This window comes from Rhinolophus ferrumequinum, chromosome 24 (genome assembly GCF_004115265.2).
Source record: "Rhinolophus ferrumequinum isolate MPI-CBG mRhiFer1 chromosome 24, mRhiFer1_v1.p, whole genome shotgun sequence".
Taxonomy (NCBI): Eukaryota; Metazoa; Chordata; class Mammalia; order Chiroptera; family Rhinolophidae; genus Rhinolophus; species Rhinolophus ferrumequinum.
Window position 1 is genome coordinate 8,665,567 of NC_046307.1, and position 20,313 is coordinate 8,685,879.

The window sequence follows — 20,313 nt, forward strand, 5'->3', positions numbered from 1 at the left end:
CCAGGCTCTCTGCACATGCCTGATGGAGGCCACTCCCAGCCCAGGGACACCTGTGTCCGACCCCATATCTTGGCAACAGCACCACGGTCTTGTTTCTTAAGCTGGCCATTTGTTCCAACTCTTTAAATGTCAGATGATTATGTATAAAATAGAAGTAATATTAGTTCTTCCATAATTGTGACGATTGTAGGCCTCTGCTGGTCATTCATGGAGGGGCAGGTCCTGCCTCCATGTGCAGTAGATCCAGTGGTTCCTGACTAGATCCTGGCTGACTGCCACAAAAGTGCCCTGATCGACATGGAAACGAGCTTGGCTCTCTCTCAGTCACTCCGCCTTGGAGAGAGTGCTCAGATTCAGTTGGTGGTGACAGGCAGTGAGCAAACATTCTGGCCAGGACATGCCCCTTTGGCTTAGATGTCAGAGTTTCACTCCCTAGAGACACTCAGAGGCCCAGCTACACCAAGATCAACTGGGCTTTGCCCTAGGAGCAAAAGCCTAGGGAGTAAAGGAGGCCAGGTCAGGGATCCCCAGTTGGCAGAGCCAGAAGTCACCAGTGTCACCTGTCTCACTGCCAGCTGAACACATGGACACTTTGTGGCAGCGGCAGGCCATGAAAAGGTCTATAAGAATCAGGACTTCTCTCTTGGTGTTCCTCAGAGGGGGCTGGTTGGTCTCTGGTTGGTTCGAAGACCAGCCCAGGCAGGAAAAACATAAATCCTCACTTCTGAAAGGCGGGTATGGCCTCACCCATCTCCCATGTGTTTCTCCACTAGAATCTTAGTTGAAGGAATGCTTGATGGGGCCAAGCCTTTGCTCCCAGATGATTTTTTTCTAGATCTTATCCGTAGGTCAACAGATCAGACTTAAATCCTGGCTGCCCCATTTATTACATATGTATGCATTTAGGCCATTTGTTCCAACTCTTTAAATGTCAGATGATTATGTATAAAATAGAAGTAATATTAGTTCTTCCATAATTGTGACGATTCAGAGATAATATAGGTAAACACTTAGTCCGGAACCTGACACAGTGCCTGCTCAAAAAATGTGCGAGCACTGAAGATGAAGATGATGATGATGACGACGATGATTAAGGAAGCGTAATTATCTACAAGTCAGAAAGCAGGAAGTGCTAATGAGGAACTATTCAGGCTCATGCCATCCATGCCGCTCCACAGAAAGGCAGAGAGGTAGACTTTTACGAAGCTTGTGACTCTGCAAAGTAAGAACAACTCTGTTCTGGCCTGAGACCCAAGCTCAGAGAGGGAAAGTATCCAGGAATCCAGTGTAACTTCTCTCTCTTACCAGGGTCGTGGCACAATGAGGGAGCTCTCTTGGCCTCACACTACTACAAGATTCTCACATGGTCCTGTGCACTTTCTCTTGTCCACAATCAAATCCTCTGCTGCTTCCCTTCTGAATCTCTGCTTAGGAATAAAGCACCCCCTATGCATTCCCATAGCATGATAGTCACAGCCACTGCGTTTAGAAACCATGGCATGGGGAGTCTTCCAATGGAGTCGTAACAACCTTCCATGAAGGTCGTTACCGAGGTTAAGAAAAGATCTGGAAATAACATTCACAATCCGCAAAGAGGTCAGGCCCAATCCTTGGGAACCAGTGTAGAAGCTGACAAATGGCCTGGGTGGTTGGAGCTATTGTCCACAGTCTGGGGTGTAAGAGGCACACAGTACTGGCCGTTTCTGTCAGTCTGGCTTTTAGAAATGGCTGTTCCAGAGGGGCCACTGAGACCCATCTTTCAGTTATGCTGTGTGAGGAAGAAGTGGGGTGGAATAGGAACAGGTAGGCAGTGGGAACAGGAAACGGGGAGAAGTAGCAATTTTACTGCTTCTCTGGGATTAGCCCTTAATTCCTTAGTCTGTGCTCAGGGCACGTAAACAGGATTGAGAAAACTTCTCTTGAAAGACAAGCCTGATGGTGAATGGTCTGTTTTATATTTTCTGGGCTATTTCTCCGTAGTGGTGGGAAGATCTCAAACAAAAGGCATGTGGTTGCCATTGGCCAGATCTCCACCCCTGGGGCAGAGGACCAAAAGAGGACTCTATGGAAGGGCCTGGAGCTCTGTGACAACAGAAGGAGCTTGTTCTTGGACTCTGAGGGGCGGGCAGCATCTCTGGAGGAACTGGTACCCAGCCATCCATTGTGGCACTGAGCAGACCAGGACCCAACAGCTTCCTGCGTGGCTTTTCCCAAAACAGGGCCCACCACCAAGCAGTCTTGGGCCTTTGTGAAGTTCTGGGAAAGCTCTGTGCCGTTCCCTGGGTATGTGGCCAGCTCCAGGGCTGCCGCCTGCCAGGCCAGGACAGCCCCTTCTTTTCTTTCTTTGGTCTGAATGGGCTGTCTGCCGGGGCACCTCCAGAGCCAGCTGGATCCCAATTTATCATTTCTGGATGATAAGGGTGTCCTCACACAGCTCAGTAACTTTGAACTCTGCACTTTTTCCCTGAGAGGCCAGGATCTGTTTATGTACAGTGGAGAATTGTGGGAAAGGCTAAATGCACCGTCACCCCGGAGCCCCTCAGAAGAGCCCCCACTCTCCTGGAACACCCTCCCTGCTCCTCACCCCAGGACTCTACTTTTGGAAATGTGGCAGTCCCAGAAGAGATTACCTCTTGGGACTGGGCACCCTATTTCTATGACATAAAATTATCTTAAAAAAAAAAAAAAAGAAAAAGAAAACATCTATGTCTCCTTTAAAATCTCATGAAAACTTACCTTCTATTGGGTGATAAGTCTTGGGTCACCTCCCACCTTCCTCCACTCTAACCACTCCTGCCCTGGGCCATGAGGCAAATGCCTTTTCCCTTTCCTAAGTGGCTGTAGTTTAAACTCTAAGTACCAGGTAATGATGTAAAAAGCAAATATTAAAGTGAGTTAAAATCCTAATACTCCTCCCTTGTTTTGAACAGGAACAGAAATCCTTGGCAAGTCAGTGCGTATTATATTCTCTACGTTAGGAGTGTGCATATTTTTTGCAGTTGGCTACATGCTGCTGCCACTGTTTGCTTACTTCATCAGAGACTGGCGGAAGCTGCTTCTGGCGCTGACGGTGCCCGGGGTGCTGTGCGTCCCGCTGTGGTGGTGAGTGTGGCCTTGTGCCCAGACAGCCCCCTGCTGTGCCAGGAGCCAGAGCCTCAAGCTTGGAGAGTGTTTGCCTGGCTGTGGGTGGGCCTGTGTGCTGGGGTTTAATTCTCCACCATCCCACAAAGCACCTTTCTCAGGAAATCCAGCCTCCGCCAAGGCTCTCCCCACTCTTGTCTGCTGTTGTGGTGATTTGTGGAGATGGTACTCCTGGGTTTTGTTGTGGAGATGGTACCCCCTTGCTCTTTTGAAACTTTTCTATGGGAAAATCTCTCCTTATAGACCCAAGTAACGTAATTTTCTCAGGCCTCTAAGGTGTGCCTGTTTATCTGCTTTATTCAGAAGGATGAGAGAGTTACTTTTGTTTAATGAATTGTTCGAGAAATGTCCTCTTCTCTCCTCCCTTAACCCTCAACCCGATTTTGACACATCAGTATAGGAATAACAAAGTCTGGAGATGCTGGCCTCACTTTCACCCAATACAGTTATGTGGAAGATTTCAGGTGAGAGAACAGATTAAGAATAAGGGAATGAGGTCCCAGCCATACCCTCTTTTGGGGAATTCACCATTTCTTTGGTTTTTCAGACTTAAGCAAGAAGCAGGGACTTCTTCCATTGGTGGGTCTGTCACATGCTCTCTCTCTCTCATTAATTCTTTTTGGTTTGGTTTCATATCAAAATCAGATGTCCCAGCAGTGAGTGGTTTTACTGAACTACTTGATCTTTACCTGCATACACACAGTGAACGTTTTTTTCTTTGATCCTTTTTTTGGAACTCACAGTTTAGACAAGGCCTCATGGTTGCCCCGTCCGCTGGACACACTGCCTGGGAAGGTGCCTAGAAGGTCCTTTGTCTTGCTGCAAATGTCGGGTGGCCATAGAGGCTGACAGGTAGCACATCTTGGCCTTGTCGGACCAGGTGGCTCAGGTTGGACGACCCTAAGCTACTGTCTTTTTATGACCTCTAAGGCTGCTGGGATTTACCAATGTAAATTCTTGGCAATCGTGTGCATGGGTGGGGGTGGGGGGTGGGGGGCACACTGTTGTTGTTTTTTTCTTACTTCCCTGGAATTTGAGAGATAGTGTGTTAGAGGTTGGGTACCAGGCTGATTGGGAGCTTTTCTCTGGAACCCAGTCTGAGGGTTAGCAAAGTGAACAAGGGCAGGCCATTATTCAGGCCATTACGCTGCCTCTAAGAAAAGCAAGTGTTCCCGATTCACAAGAGCAGGGCAGTTCTCTGGAATGAAAGTCGTCGTCATCGTCATCATCATCATCGCAATCACCGCCTCTGTCCCCTTGCTAACTGACTCGAGTGTTAACGACGGTGACCTGAGGTTCTCTCAACACATAAGACAAGAGGATTCAAAGGTTGTTTTCTGCCTCTTCAGAGGAATGGTTTTAATAATTGATGTTCCCTGGCTCTAGTTGTCCTTTTGGCATGAGAGACCAGTACTTTTAATATTTTAATGTATGTTATAATCAAACTTATTACTGTATAATTCTATGAGAGAGAGAGAGAGAGACAGAGAGGATAGAAGGGATTGACCGTAGAGATTAGTAGGGATTTCAGTTTGTGGGCCTTGGATCTTTGCCTCAGGACCAAATAGCACAGCAAGGAACAACTCTGACAGGTCAGCCCCTTGCGTTTCCAGCAGAGAAGATCCCTCCCACGAGGTCACCTCACTCCTGCCCTAAGGAGCCTTCTTTGTGGGCCCTGAGTGCTCCTGGCTGTGAGCACCTGTCCCAGGGACAGCAGTGTCCCACACAGAATGCAGCCTGGGGCCAGCACTAACGAGCTGTGTGCTCATCCTGAAAGTTTAAAACTACAGTCTTCTCATTTTCCTATGAAAACAAAACTGCTTTCTTCTGAATCTCGTCTTTGCTGGTGGGACTTCCTGAAATGGTGCTCGTTAGTCCGGGGTGGGGGGGGTGGGCTTCGGGCTTGGGCTGTGGCCCTCTGCTGCCAGCTCAGTGTGTGACACTGACTCTCCAGCAACACCCCTCCCCTGTTCAGTCTGAATTAAATCTACAAAGAGGCTATCAGGTAGAACCTCTTTTGGGGCTCCACTCACTTTTGAGATGATCAGCTAGACTTGATTCTTCGTGACCCCAAAAACCATGGCAATTCAAGAGTAGCAATTGTAGCAGGCCTGAGGACATGGGCTGGAAACGGAACGGGAACCTACACAGAGCCGCTGTAGGTGGTTTGGGGATATCTTTATGTCTCAGTTCCCTTTAAAAGGCTTGGAAGTAAGCGGCCACAGGTATGAATGGAGTCTGTGTGCAAGAGGTGGGGGAAGGAGCCATAGATGCAACACGGGGAAAGCTTTGCAGCATCTAGCTGCCTAAACATTAGGAACCTGGGGCCAGAGCCCGTGGTCCTCAGAGCTGATAGTCAAACAGGTAGGATGTTTCTAAGAACAACCTGGTTAGGGAAAGATACTGCCCTAAGGAGCCGTCTACTCAGAAGTAGACATGCCCATGGTGTAGGAAGGCCTCTAATTCTGCACTCACACAGTAGCCGCTAGCCACATGCTGCTATTTGAATTAAAGTTCATTAGAATAGGAAAGAAAATTAAAATATCAGTTTCTCAGTCACACTAGTCACACTAGTTCAATAGCGACACTTGGTTAGTGGCTCCTGTATTGGACAGGACACATAAAGAACACGGCAGAATTGGACAGGACACATAAAGAACACGGCAGAAAGTTCTCTTGGACAGCCCAGCTCTAACTATTGAAGGCCGTGACCTAACACCATCACAGTTGCTACAGGGACCAACTAAGGGCACATTCCAAAAAATGCAACCCATCTGCTAGTAGGCTGGGGCAGGAAGCGGGGGGTTGGCCATTTGATAGGTTGTATTTTGCCCTGAGACCCTTCCTACGGAGGTTTTGGAGGGGCCCGTTAATTGTAGGAGGCCTCTGTATCTGCTACATGTAATTTATTTTCTAGGATAACTAAATACTGACAAATAAGTAAGGAAAACAAGAGCTGGCGGAAGAATGGCTTAGAGATTCTGAGAAATCAAAATTAGGAAAGAATAGAAAAATATAACTAAATATAAGTATGACACAAATAAAGGTAATTGGGAAAAATAGAATAATTAGGAAAGAAGTCAGCTCTCTTTGAACATCAGTTAAACATGTAGCTAGATTGTGTAACAAAACAAAGTTTCTAGACATTAAAAAAAGAAAGAAGACAGCATTGGCTGTCTCCCCCAAACTGCTTTGGGTACTCACATACCTGGGAATCTGTTGAACGCCTCAGGGACAGCCCACGGGGGGGAGGGGGGTCACTGCACTCACCTCCTCTGATTCCAGGAAAAGCCCAGGGAGCATAGACGCCCTGGCTGTCCTGTACACAGTCGACTTGTGACGAGCTGGGGCCCCAGGATTCTCCTCGGGATGGACGCACCGAAAAGACACTAGACTCTGTCTCTTTTATGAGCCACACTGGTGACTGAGTTTGGATGGCTTTCTGCAGCTGCCCTGGCTTAAACGCACCCACAGTTAATGTTCCCTCTCTGCTTCTGGCTCCAAGTACAACTGGTGCTCGGCCTTGTCATTTGATCAGAACTTTGAAACTTGAAGGTGCTTTTATTTATTTCTACAGTTAATGGACATCTTATGAGGCTTCCCGCCCCCGCCCCCCCCACCCCGGATTTTTTTTAAAGAAAGACAAACTAGAATTTTACAAAATAAAAATTCTTTGAGGGGCAACTTATGGTTAATAGTATCAAACGCTGCTAGTGTGAAAAATCATAAACCATTAAAAATGAATTCTAGGTTTATTCCTGAATCGCCCCGGTGGCTGGTATCCCAGAGAAGACTTAAAGAGGCTGAAGATATCATCCAAAAAGCTGCAAAAATGAACAACGTTGCTGTTCCGGTGGTGATTTTTGATCCTGTGGAGGTAAGCTTTTGCAGATGTTTCCTTTTGAGATCAGCCTAGTGTTCTTGATTTTGTGGAAGTTAACTCAATATCTTTTGAGTGCCCGCTGTGTACCAGGCTCTGTGTGAGGCCTCAGAGACACCAGGATGATTCAGTTCTGAGATAAAACCCACCTCAAAGGGCTGTGTGCGAACTAAGTGCAATACTATATGTCAACTGCTCGCATAGATCAAGTGTTGACTAAATACTAGTTCACTTCCCTTTTGCAAGTTCATCTCCAACTTTTTGTTGGGATTGCTTCATACCTTTGATGCAGCTGTATATACTGGTGATTTCTGAATGTCCAGATTTAGTGGGAAAAAATGTGTTTGAGGAAGTGGTGCATGTCTGTAGTCTTGCAGTGGAGTATCTAGAAGCTTAAGGGCTGAGAGCACAGGCTATGGATTCGCCCCAGAAGGCAGGAGGCCGCGAGGAAAAGCTGATAGGCTGTGGACGCAGCCGCCCTTCATGACGGTCAGTGAGGACTTGCGATGTTCTCAGCCATGCCCTGTGCCAGCTCCCAGAGAAAACAAGAAAAATTAGGCACCGTTCCCATGTTTACGGAGCATGGAATGTAACCAAGAGCATCAAGAGGGTTAGATGAAAGAGAGATGATGATGAGACAGAGGAAATGCTAAATAGCCAAGGAGTGGACGCTGTGTGCCAGCAGAGAACGAGAGCAGAGTGACTCGAGGCTGAAGAGCCTGGCCCCGACCAGGGAGGACACTTAGATGAATGAAGAAGATGAGGTGGAGAAGGGTGCGGGGCTGCTCAGGACACCCTGAGAAGATTAGGGTGACTGCAGCGACAGTGTGCAAGTCTGCACTACGAGCTACCCAAGAAAGCAGGGCTCTGTGGAGGCTGGCGGGCATGGCAGCGCTCCACCCTGGGGCTTCCTCCACCGCTGGCCTTCGGGACCTTTGACAGAAGCAGCTACCCGGGCGGTGGCTGGAGGCTTAATTACAGTGGCCATGAACCTAAGTTCTCAGTGGGCTGCCAGGACAAACATCTCTTCTTAATCCTTTACTCTTCAGATCAAGAATTCCATTCCCAGCCTTAGTCAGTGTAACTGGATGGAAAAAAATAGCACAGGGAGTGTGTAACATTCTGCCTCTCAGGGCTGTGCTGGAAGTTTATTGATATTTATTGGATACGTGGTCTGATTTCTGCCTTTGAGGAATGTACAGAGATCAGATCTACATGAGTGAAAGCAATCACAAAACACAGGAGGGATACAGAGTTACGGAAAAATAAGAATAAAGTCCAGTGTCAAAACATGCTTTTGACAGAGCCTTGTTTCTTCCTGCCATGAGGCACATTGAACATGGACTGGACAGGCCCGCCGAGCCAAGAGGGCCCAGTCACCTCCACTGCTCACCTCTCTGGTGGGGTCCCCTTTAGCAGGACCTGCAGAGCCCGTGCCACAAATGCTGCCTGCTCAGGACAGTGATGGAGAGCCCCGCAGATGCCAGGCACCGTATTCAGCCATCTGACGCTCATGCAAGTTGTAGGCCCATTTCTCAGGAGAGGAAACTGAGGGACAGAGCAGTTAAGTGATTTGCCCAGGATCACACAGCTAGAAGTCTCACTAGGTCTCTCCGGTGCCAAAGTGCAGGGCTTTCTGGTGCTTCCTTACCTGGTGTTAGGGGCAGTGGTGTTAACTTGGACAAAAAAGAATATAAGTTAGTCTCACCGTGGAAAGCGATCTCGGGCTTCTCTGACTTTCCTTCTGAAAGTACCTTCCGCCTGTTCGTGGTGCCTACTGGTCCAAAGGCGTTTTGGTGGCTCCACACAGGCCAGGGACCAGCACTGGATACAAGAATGTTCTTGTCCTGAGGTTTCCAAACCTGGCTGCTTATCACAATCACCCAAGGGGCTTAAAAAATACAGATTCCCAGGCCTCTGGACCCCAGGGAAGATTCCAATTCAGCAGGTTTCGGGTGGGGCTTGGCAGTCTGCATTTTCACAAGGGCCCTGTGGAAGCACTAAGTGTTAGCACAGGCCTGCGCCACAGGTCCCCTCTGTGCGAGGTGCCACTCCCAGAGCCCTCCAGGAGGGCCTCTAGTCCCTCCAGCTGTGCAGGAGCTTTGCTTCGTTGTCATAACAGTAGAGCTGCACGCTGCAAATAGTGTAGAAGAAACAAGGTAATATGCCTGTGAGCTGCGTGAGGAGGTTTATTCCTGAAAGAAGGATGTTAATATCTGGGGAACGCCTGCTACAGCAGCAGGGCTGGCACCCTCACTTCCTTCATCATAGAATCTCCTTCCTCAGCCTCTTACTGCACACATACCACAGGGCCACAGAGTCCTTGTACTTTACCCCAAAGAGATTTTCCACCTCAGAGCCTTGTAGCTTTTTAGTTCAATTCTAATAAGCTTGGTTATCTAGATTCCCAACACGTGTAAGTTAACTTCAGTAAATTAAGAGTGAGGAGGGAAGCCCATTGATGGTAGTAAGAAATTATCACTCACCACTGACAGCTAGCATCTTTTCCTCAACAGGGTAGTAATAATATTATAGTTAAAATCTACTGGGCATTAACCATGGTTCAAGTACTACGCTAAGCTTTATGTATATATGTGATCTCACTTAATCTTCTTAACACCCAACTGTTGTACCCATTTTACAGAGAAGTAACCAGAGGCTCAGAGAAGATAAATAGTACCTTGCCCAAGGTCTGCCACGTCTGTTCTGGCACTGAGACAACAATAAGAAAAGTATAAAAAGCAGGGACCTCACAGCAGTTTGGGGCTTTATGGCCCAACCCACACAACAGACTCTCAGGATCACACTCAGGTCACCCACAGAGATGAGCACGAGTCAAGGAGAGGCTGTGTTAGGAGTCAGGCTTTCCTATAAAGAGACAGTGGAGCCAATGTTATACATTTAAAAGCCTTCTGTCTGAAATGGGCCACAAACATTTTGAAGTGGTAGAATTAGGCATCATGTATGTAGATGCCCTCATTCCCCACAAATTCTAGACTTCTAAGCATATTCAAGGCCAAGTGAGCATTACGTGCGTAAGTTTTCCCCACGCCGTCATGGCCACAGATACTGCCTCACTACCTCTTAATCTCATACTTATTTGCATTATTTTAGCTACAGGAGCTAAAACCCCTGAAGCAGCAGAAAGCTTTCATTTTGGACCTGTTCAGGACGAGGAATATCGCCACCATAACCATTATGTCTTTGTTGCTATGGTAAGTAATGAGCGACCTGGAAGGCTGCGCAGAAGTAGGTGACTGATTTTCTTAATCCAGGGGAACCTCAGGGCAAGGCCTGGGTCGTCCTGAGACAAAATAAAAGTTATAAAATTCTAAGTTGTTTGGAAATGCCTCAATTCAATTCCTAGAACTGGATACTGGGAAGAGAAAAAAAAAGTCACAAGGAACAATATTAAAGTCTGCAGTACTCTGATCCACAGGGAAAGGGTCTCCCCTCCCACAGGTATTGGGAGTAAGAGAACAATGTCCCCGGTGCCTGAAGCCAAGATGCTAATTCAGCTCCTACTTCCCGAAGTTGTACTGGCAACTGAACCGTGAGGTTAGAATAACCTGACCCCTCACTGCCTGGATTGGGGTTTTGACAGGCTTTTCGCACTTGCTAATTACAAACCACCAAGCGATTTTAAGACATAGAAATAATTAACTGACATTTTAGACTGGATTTAATAATGAGTCTGCAAAAAAATGAGGAAGAAGAAGGAAAGAACATGCCTACTCCACAAAAAAAAAAAAAAAAAAAAAGGTGATTATCAGACCTAGCAGGTCCAGCTTGCAGCTAGTCTATTTTTGGGGCCGTCCTGTTTTACAAATCGAGGAAATCAGTGACAGAGCTTATGACTCAAATTCAGCAAGTGTGTCCTAGGCCTCCTTAGTTCTTACCTGTCAGCAGAGTCGCCAGTTTTACCTATGCTGCTCTTATTACCAAGTGTGAAAATCACTAAGATTTCTAGAGCAATGAAGTTGCATGTTTTTGTTTGGTTTTGGATTAGCCCTTGTGCTACCCAACCTAGCAGAGTATGTATAAAAACATCCAACAGTGTCCCTGAAAAGATTTTTCAGCTATCCTCTGCTTTTCAGTCATGTTGACAGTAAACAAATTTCCGCACAGGGGAGTCTGCCTTAGTGCAGTTATTTTTTCCACAGAGAAGCTTTTACTGTTGGAAGCTAACTGATGACAGGACATGCAGTGTGTACTTTTTGATACTTTGAAGCATTATGAGACTTTCATTCATCTCCCTAAAGTGGGTTTTACTAAAATCAATCAGAATTTACTGTAAAAGCATCTCACGGTATTACCTGTGTTTCTTCTCCTTCTCCTTCTCCTTCTCCTTCTTCTTTTAAAAGAATGAAGTCTGGATTTTATGTTCACTGACATGACTGACGTTCTTTCTTCAAATAATAGCTCTAAGGAAATGAGTGTGTGCAAACTGTTCAGGAAATACTGGAATGTAAAATTAACTAGACCAGGATAGGGATTGTTGGCTATTGGTGTATAATATTTAGACTGTGCTGTCCAATAGAACTTTCAGCAGTGGTGAAAATGTTTCATAGCTGTGTTGTCCGTTGAAGTAGCCACGTGTGGCTATTAAGCAATCAAAGTGTGGCTAGTGTGACTGAGGAACTGACTCTTCAATTGTATTTAATTTGAATTTATTTACTTTTCAATGGCCATGTGTGGTTAGTGGCTACTTAAAGGAAAACAAAATCTAGACAATTTCTTGACCATTATTCATTTTTAGAGTGATTCAGGCCATCCTTTTGTCATTCTTGAGGGTTTTTCTTTTTTTTTTGTCTTTCAGGATGCTAACGTCAGTGGGTTACTTTGCATTGTCTCTCAACTCTCCAAATTTGCACGGAGATGCCTACCTGAACTGTTTCCTCTCTGCCTTGATTGAAGTTCCAGCTTACATTACAGCCTGGCTGCTCCTGCGAACCCTGCCCCGGCGGTACATCATAGCTGGAGTACTATTCCTGGGAGGAGGTGTGCTTCTCCTAATTCAGCTGGTACCTGCAGGTAAGAAGTTGACCGCTATGAACAGCTTAATGGAAAAGATCCACACCTTGATTACGGCTAATTATTGGTCACTGCTCTCTGTTTATGTAGCCTTTGCATCATAAACTATTCATCAATTAGACAAGTGATAGCTAAGGACAGAATTTCCTGTGTTTAAAACAACACACCTCAAACAGATGAGTTCGTCTGGGAGAATCAGAACGCATTACCTGAAGAGGAAGGGTAATGTGCCCAGTCGCCCCGCTTCACAGCAACATTCATCTAAACCCGCAAACCTCTTTCTTTAGGTCACAACCCTGATTCCCAATTTCTCAGTACTTTCTTAATACTTTCAAACCTTTTCTCTGAGGTGTATAGTCACATGTTGGAGTTGGTAGTACATGCCCGTTCCAGTACATAAATTCAGTGATTTTTTTTTTTTTTTTTTTTTTAATGATCTGTAATGTTTAAGTAGTTAAAAAGCACACGAAGGGACATACGCTTCCCTTTTCCTCTTAGGTCTTTCTCACATTATTAAAATGTTAAGGTGATAGCTTATTGATACATAGTATTATACATAGAAATACATATTTCTTATTAATAATAAACAGGATAAAAAGGATCCTCCTTCTCCTTGAAGATTAAACTTAACTATAGTAACATGCTAACAATTTACCATGAAACTGTTGTAACAGATGATAGTGGACAAAGGTCACTGAATGCATAAATGATCTAGGTTAACAGTAGAGAGAAGCACAAAGCAACCCTTCATTCTCCATCTTTGTCCATGTCAATTACTAAGACATTTGAAGAGAAAGTGTTATTTGTGTAATATCTTTACATTATAAAAACATTCCTGTATAAGCAAAGAGGACAAAGCAACTGAGTTAAGATCATAACACTTCTAAAAGTATCTCTGTTTACACTGGGTCTCTTTTCCAGATTATGACTTCTTGTCCATTGGTCTGGTGATGTTAGGAAAATTCGGGATCACCTCTGCTTTCTCCATGCTGTATGTCTTCACTGCAGAGCTCTACCCAACCCTGGTCAGAAACATGGCTGTGGGGATCACATCCATGGCCTCCAGAGTGGGCAGCATCATTGCTCCCTACTTTGTGTACCTTGGTGAGATGCATCTTATCAATTTGTTCTTTTTCTAAATATAAAAGGAATATATTTTCATTGTGAAAAATTCAAATGGCTTAGAAAGTACTGGAAAAAGTACAAGTTCACCTCCTCTCTCAGATCCTCAAATCACAGCCCTAGGAATAAACTAATATTAACACTTTGGTGAGTAGCCCTTCAGATATTTTGTTTTGTACAACATATATACATACATATATACAAATATATATATATATAAACATATATACATATAGTTTTTGTTTTTAAAAACCACGCAAACAAAATTATATATATATATATAGTTTATATATATATATATATATATATATATATAATTATATATATATATATATATATAGTTTCACAGCTTTTTAACTCAAGATTGTATCAGAATATCTTTGTTGGTATATATAGCTCTTTTACCTTCTTTTTAGTTAGTACCTTCTCTTCCAATGTATGTATGTATATACATAATGTATTTAACTAGGCTCAATAGACATTTAGGCCATTTCCAGGTTTTTGTTATTACAAATAATACTACAGTGAACATTTCCCTATGCCCCTACACCCTTTGTTTGTTTGATTTTTTTTTTTTTCCGTTTAATTATTTTGGATTCGTGGATTGCTGGAGCAATTTAAAAATTTCATAGATATTGCCAAATTGACCTCTAACTGTTGTACTAGTTTACAGTCCAGCTATCAATACATGAGATTGCCTGTCTCTCCGTATCCTCACCAACAATGGGGATTACCCAATTTTTAATAATTGGTAATGTTATGTGAAAAATGGATATCATTATTGCTTTCATTTCCATTTCTTTAACTATCAATGCAGTTTTTCATATATTTATTGACATTATTTATTTTTCAGTGACCTGACTTTTCATGTCTTTTTCCCATCTTTCTAATGGTTTATTCAACTTCTTATTTTTGATTTGTGAGAGTCTTTGGAATTGAAAGAAATTAGCCCTTTGTGTGTGTGTATATATATATATAAAATATTTTTCCTAGTTTATCATTTACATTTTGACTTTATGAAAATTTTTGCAATGCAGGAAATGTTAGTTTTTATATACTCAAATTAATCAGTCTGGACTAACAACCCAGAGGGGCATAAGTGGGATGTTTGCTGAATGCAAATCTGGCACTTGGAGCCAGCCTAACCAATCCTCATTAAGGACTCTACCGACGAGAGATGTAGACACACCGCCTTATTCTTCCTGGTCATCCATTGATTATCTAATAGTTCAAACACACACACACGTACACATCCCCAAAGAATATATGAATTCTCAGAAAAGTTACACTCAATCCTTAGGGAGAAAGAGAAACAGTATCCTACCTTAAATGTGCTCTGCACAGCTGCCCTGAACAACACCCGAGAAAGCACATTGTTATATAGAATGGTGTCATCTCCCCTTTGTTCTTCCCTGTGCTTTCAAACCATGCTCAGGTGGACGATCGGTACGTAAAAAATGGAGGAGTCCAAGACAGAGCTTTCTGTTCCACAATGGCTACTCCTGTTAGTGACACAGTGGCCTCAGAGAAGTTTCAAGATTAATGTTTTTTGTCAAATAAAATCTTGGGTGTGTCGTTCCCCTGTAATCTCTGTATGTGGAAGGGAAGCAAAATGAGGATCTATTATTCTCCTGAGTGGCAGCAAGTAAGGGAGAAGTAGAGTGGTTTTTCCAAGTACATATAAAACCAAGATCTATAAATGCTGCAAAAAGACACCAAAGCACTATGTTTTCACAATGCCTGACATTTATTGATTTAAATTGGATTAAACATATTACTTAGATGTTTTTAGTCTCATGACTCCGTGGACCTAGCTTTCCACGGCAGCCTACTGGTCTAGGGAAAAGCAAAGGTCACACCAGTCGTAATGGCCCGTACCTGTGCCGGCAACATCCTGGTCAGTCTCCTCCCCTTTGATGCCTTCCCTTTCCCCCCATCTCCAGTTACCGCGACCTTCGAGGAGAACTTTGCTCGGCAAAGATTTCCACCAAAGGAACATCGGTCACACATGATTAAGTAGTAGCTTAGAAAATACCAGTTGACATGAAAGACCTGATAATGCAAAATCAAGCAGGTAAATGATTATGGAAATGCAGAGACAATGGCATCTGCAAAAAAAAAAAAAAAACCCAGTGTATTTTGCATACTTTTTATCTTCTGAAAATGTTCACATTCGAAACAGCTCTCAAATACTGTTTGCCACCTTTCCAAAAAGATTCTCAGGAGCATCTGGAGAATCCCTGTATCTAATTGATGTCCTCGTGTCCCCTGCCTCACAGGTGCTTACAACAGAGTTCTGCCCTACATCCTCATGGGCAGCCTGACCATCCTGATTGGAATCATCACCCTGTTTTTCCCTGAAAGTTTTGGAATGACTCTACCAGAGTCCTTAGAACAGATGCAGAAAGTGAAATGGTAAGTGGCACTTAAAAAATGATACTAAGGGGGTGGCTGGTTGGCTCAGTTGGTTAGATCGTGGTGCTCATAACACCATGGTTGCCAGTTTGATCCCCTCATGGGCCACTGTGAGCTGCGCCCTCCTTAAAAAAAAAAAAAAAAAAAGATACCAAAAGTTCTCAGAAAGAATAAACAAGCAAGAATGTCTAGGAAGCTTCTCTATAGAATAGCTTTGTCAAATAATAAAGCATATTATTAAGCAATGGTAATTAAAACACTGTGTGAATGGTATGGGAATGGAAATCCCTAGAATAGAACAGAGGTCAGAATGATACCCAGGAAAATGTGAGAATTCAGTATATAATAAAGAGTAGCAATTCAAAATCAGTGGAGAAAAATTTGATTACTCCATAAAAGGTGTTAGAACAGTCAGCTAGCCACTTGGGATAAATGAAAACTTGAATCCTACTTCATAATACATTCAGATAAATTTTAGAAAGGTTAAAAATTGAGGCCTAAAAATGTAAAATCATAAATGTACCAGAAGAAAACATAAATATTTTTCTAACTTTAGGGAAGGCCTTTCTCAGCATGATACGAAAAGCAATAAAGGAAAAGATTGATCTATCTAATTATGTAATTTTAGAAATTGTTGGCACAGCAAAAAAGAAATAATAAATAAAGACAAAGGTCAGTGGAAAAGTACTGGCAACACACAATAGATAGGGTTGACATACCTAATAAACAAAAAGCTCTTAGTAATCAGTGGGTAAAAGACCAAGAACTCAGTAGGAAAACTGGCAAAGGTCATAAACAAGCAGTTTACCGAAAAGAAAATTTCAGTGGCAGATTATATGTGAAAGAAAAATACCCACATTATTAAAAATATATAAAATAAATAAAACTATTCAGTATCATTTTGGGGGCTTATGAGACTATGTGTGTGGGAGGGGGAATTCCTCCTGATATCAATCAATTCTGACACCAACTGGGTGTTCCATAATTAATTCAATTCTCACACTAACTACCTGGAGACACCATTAGATTCCACAGGTTTAAGGGCTCTGTCCCCTAGACTGCCCTCCCTTCAAATGCCAGTCGCAAGTATCAGGTCCCCAGGTAACCCACACTTCTGTCCAACTTGGCTACAAAGTCATATTTTCACAACCCCCCTCCTGAATGAAGTTCGATAATTTGCTAGAACCACTCACAGAACTCTGGAAAACACTTTCCTGATTGTTTTATCATACAGAATGCAAATGAACAGCCAGATTAGAGGTGCACAGGGTGAGGTCCTGAAGGGTCCAGAGTGCCCGAGCTTCTGTCCCTGTGGAGCTGGGGAGTGCCACCATCCCCAAATGTGGATGTTCACCATTTCAGCTCTCTAATCCCCAGTGTTTAGGGGGGTTTATGAAGGTTTCATCACATGGGCATGGTCAATTATTAATTCAATCTCCAACCCCTCCACGAAGGTTGGGGGTGGGGTGAAAGTTTCAGGCTTTAATTTAAGGCTTGGTTTTTATGGCAACCAGCCCCCATCCTGTTACCTACAGGGGCCCAGCCTAGAGTTACCTCATTAGATCAAAAGACAAGATGCAGGGCAGCCGGATGACTCAGCTAGTTAGAGCAAGAGCTCTTAACAACAGGATTGTCAGTTCGATTCCCACATGGACCAGTGAGCTGCGCCCTCCACAACTAGATTGAAGACAGCGAGCTGCCGCTGAGCTGCCGAGGGGCAGCCAGATGGCTTAGTTGGTTGGAGCGCGAGCTCTTAAAAACAAGGTTGCGGGTTCAATTCCCACATAGGATGGTGGGCTGTGTCCCCTGCAACTAAAGATTGAAAACAGCAACTGGACTTGGAGCTGAGCTGCGCCCTCCACAACTAGATTGAAGGACAATGACTTGGAGCTGATGGGCCCTGAAGAAACACACTGTTCCCCAATATTCCCCAATAAACAAAAAAAAAAGAGAAGATGCTCCTATTACCCCGTCACTCAGGGAATTACCAGGGATTTAAGAGCTCTGTGTCGGGAATGGGGACAAAAGCAAGTATCTTTCTCTGATATCACAAATTGGCAAACATTTAAACGATAAGCAGTATGACAGGAGAAGTTTATAGATTCTAGAATGAAACTGCCTGGCTTCAAATCCCAAATCTACTGCATAAATTTGGGCATATTTAATTTTGGGGGCAAAAAATTTTCTCTAAACTTCAGTATTCCCATCTGTTATATGGGAATATTTCCTATGGCGATTGTTATATAAGGTGTCGTGTTTTTAGTGCCTGGCCATGATAAAGAAATCTGCATGTGAATGGATTCTGATCCCTGACAGAATACATACAGCAAAAGTTGCCATTTCTGATAAGTTGTTTTCTTCTAATCATACAATTACTTCAATATCAACTTTAGCTTGCCAAGAACTTCATTTTTACCACTCTACCCTCCCCAGGGAAACTGTGAAACAGTGTAAATTCTGGGTTTTGTTTATGTTTAATTAAGAAAATGGTTCCAAAATCCAAAATCATAAAATACTAGTTCTAGACTTCCGAGGTTGTTATTAGAGTTACAATAACTACTTGTTCATTGACTGGAGAGATGTTTTTCAGTGTCAGTTTGGCATTTTGAAGAAGAGAGTCTTGTATATTTAATTTTCTTTGACACCTATCTTATTTTCAGGTTCAGATCTGGGGGAAAAACAAGAAATTCAGTGGACAATGAAGAAAATCCCAAAGTTCTAATAACTCCATTCTGATAAAATTTGCACCGCATTTGGTGAACTGAAAAACAGATACTTAAAACTTTGAAGAAACCAAAGCCTTTGCAGATGAAATGGATTGACTGTAACAATTGATGGACCTTGCTTTTGAGAAATGCTTGTCATATAGCAAATTCTGGAGCACTGTTCTAGATAATCTCCTCATTTTTAAAAACTAACTATTTCTAGAGAGACCTCCTTAATTAATTCAATGAAATGGGTTTGTAAGATTTTTTGAAAATGTGTTGGTTAAGGACTGGTAAATCCATATAAAGATTAACATTCATTTTCCAAACATACAACTGCTATGCAAATAAAAAGAATGGCATTGTATTAACACAACTATCAGGTGACAACGGTGCACGTGTGTGTATATATGTGTATAAGTGAACCGGCACATTCAAAATTCTAGTTTTTGAAGTAAACTCATAGACTGCTGTGACCAGATGATTTTATGCATCATTCCTAGCCAGAAATTTTTATACACTCCTTTGAAAGGAATTGATGGCAGATGTTAATAGCGTTTTGCAAGTGAAATACAGAAAGAGATCCAGTAGCCTGGCTCATATGGCACAGTATACAGCTGTGTCCTCTCCAACCAAGGGTGTCGGTATCTGCTCAGCAGTAGTGGAACCTCAGTTCCATGAATGAGCATAAATGATGTGTGCTCGCTATTGTCCTGTATCTATGAGTCTGTTTCTGTTTTATTTATTCGGTTATTCTGTTCTTTAGATTCCACGTATAAGTGAGATCATATAGTATTTGTCTTTCTCTGTCTGACTTATTTCACTTACCGTAATACCCACTGGGTCTATCCATGTCACACATGGTAATATCCTTCCATATTGCTAATGCATATTTTACATCCTGTTGACACACTGATCCTACCTTTTAATTGTGCCTTCCAAGTCCATGAAGGTATCTTAGAATAGCTTATGTTTTGTCATTGGAGACGCAGATGCACAGCTTCATGCACCCAGCCCTTTTATCTCCCCCATTGAGGCAGCCTTTCTAATCGCTGGTCCACCTACCCCGCTGGTTTCCTGTCCGGCAGAGAGCAGGTCACGCTGCCTTCCATGCTTTCCTTGAACCCACCAGCCATGACTGTTCCTCATCTGTGCTCTTCTGGTACGTGTTACCCTCACTCAGTTGGGCCCTTGTTGCCCCCAACCCCATACGGCTATCAGCCTCTGAGAGGCCAGGGAACTTACCTGCTTATCTTTTTATGCTCCTAAGCATAGTGCTGTCCTGCGTGTAAAAGGCATTTGATAAATATTCATTTTAATTAAAATACTTTGTAACTTTAGATTGGTGAAAATGTTATGTTTGATTACATAAGTGTTTGAATTTTTAACCACGTAAATATAAAATGCTCTTAAAACTTTTTCTAAATATAGAAAGTAAGGATGTGATAATTACCTTTTATTGCTGTTTGTATGGATGCTTTAGAGTTTCTAATAGTAAGATGACTTTTTAAAAAATATGTTTATAAAAATGCAAGTACCCAAATGATCATCTTTTTGGTAGTTCGAAGACCAAGTCGATCAATACATGCCAAAATTCAAGACATATTCCCGACGTTTAAAAACTACTTTTCAAATTAGGTCTACAAAGCAAGTTCCTGAATTTGCTTGTGAATATCAACCTTAGACTCACAGCCAATGCCACACTGCACATGAGAGTGACATAATAGAGATATCCCATTAACAGGAATTCTATGGATACATGTTTTAGCACCTTTTCTTTTCAACATTTTGGGTAAGTTTTAGTAACTATAGTCATAACATAAAATGTAGATAAGAAGTTATATTGCTAGGAAATAGACAAAATTATCAATATTATGAGAAGCATATAATGATATTCTATTTTTAAAATCCAAGAGAATTAACTAAAGATTCTTACACTTGAGAGGTTCAGTTTAACTGGTAGCATATAAGAAATGTCCATAAGTCAGCCATTTTTAGGTACTAGAAATAACCAGG

The 20,313-nt window shown here is 42.9% G+C and overlaps 1 protein-coding gene across 1 annotated transcript in view; it reads left to right on the plus strand.

Moving 5' to 3' along the window:
- Positions 1-19,637, plus strand: part of SLC22A4 (solute carrier family 22 member 4) — a 41,798-nt gene extending 22,161 nt beyond the window's left edge. Inside the window, exons 4-10 of the mRNA XM_033096173.1 lie at positions 2,931-3,102; positions 6,892-7,018; positions 10,136-10,236; positions 11,841-12,055; positions 12,977-13,159; positions 15,457-15,592; positions 18,253-19,637. Of these exons, the coding sequence (XP_032952064.1) occupies positions 2,931-3,102; positions 6,892-7,018; positions 10,136-10,236; positions 11,841-12,055; positions 12,977-13,159; positions 15,457-15,592; positions 18,253-18,328 (1,010 nt within the window). The 3' untranslated portion in view covers positions 18,329-19,637. The remainder of the gene's footprint in view (positions 1-2,930; positions 3,103-6,891; positions 7,019-10,135; positions 10,237-11,840; positions 12,056-12,976; positions 13,160-15,456; positions 15,593-18,252) is intronic.
- Positions 19,638-20,313: the final 676 nt, after the last annotated feature.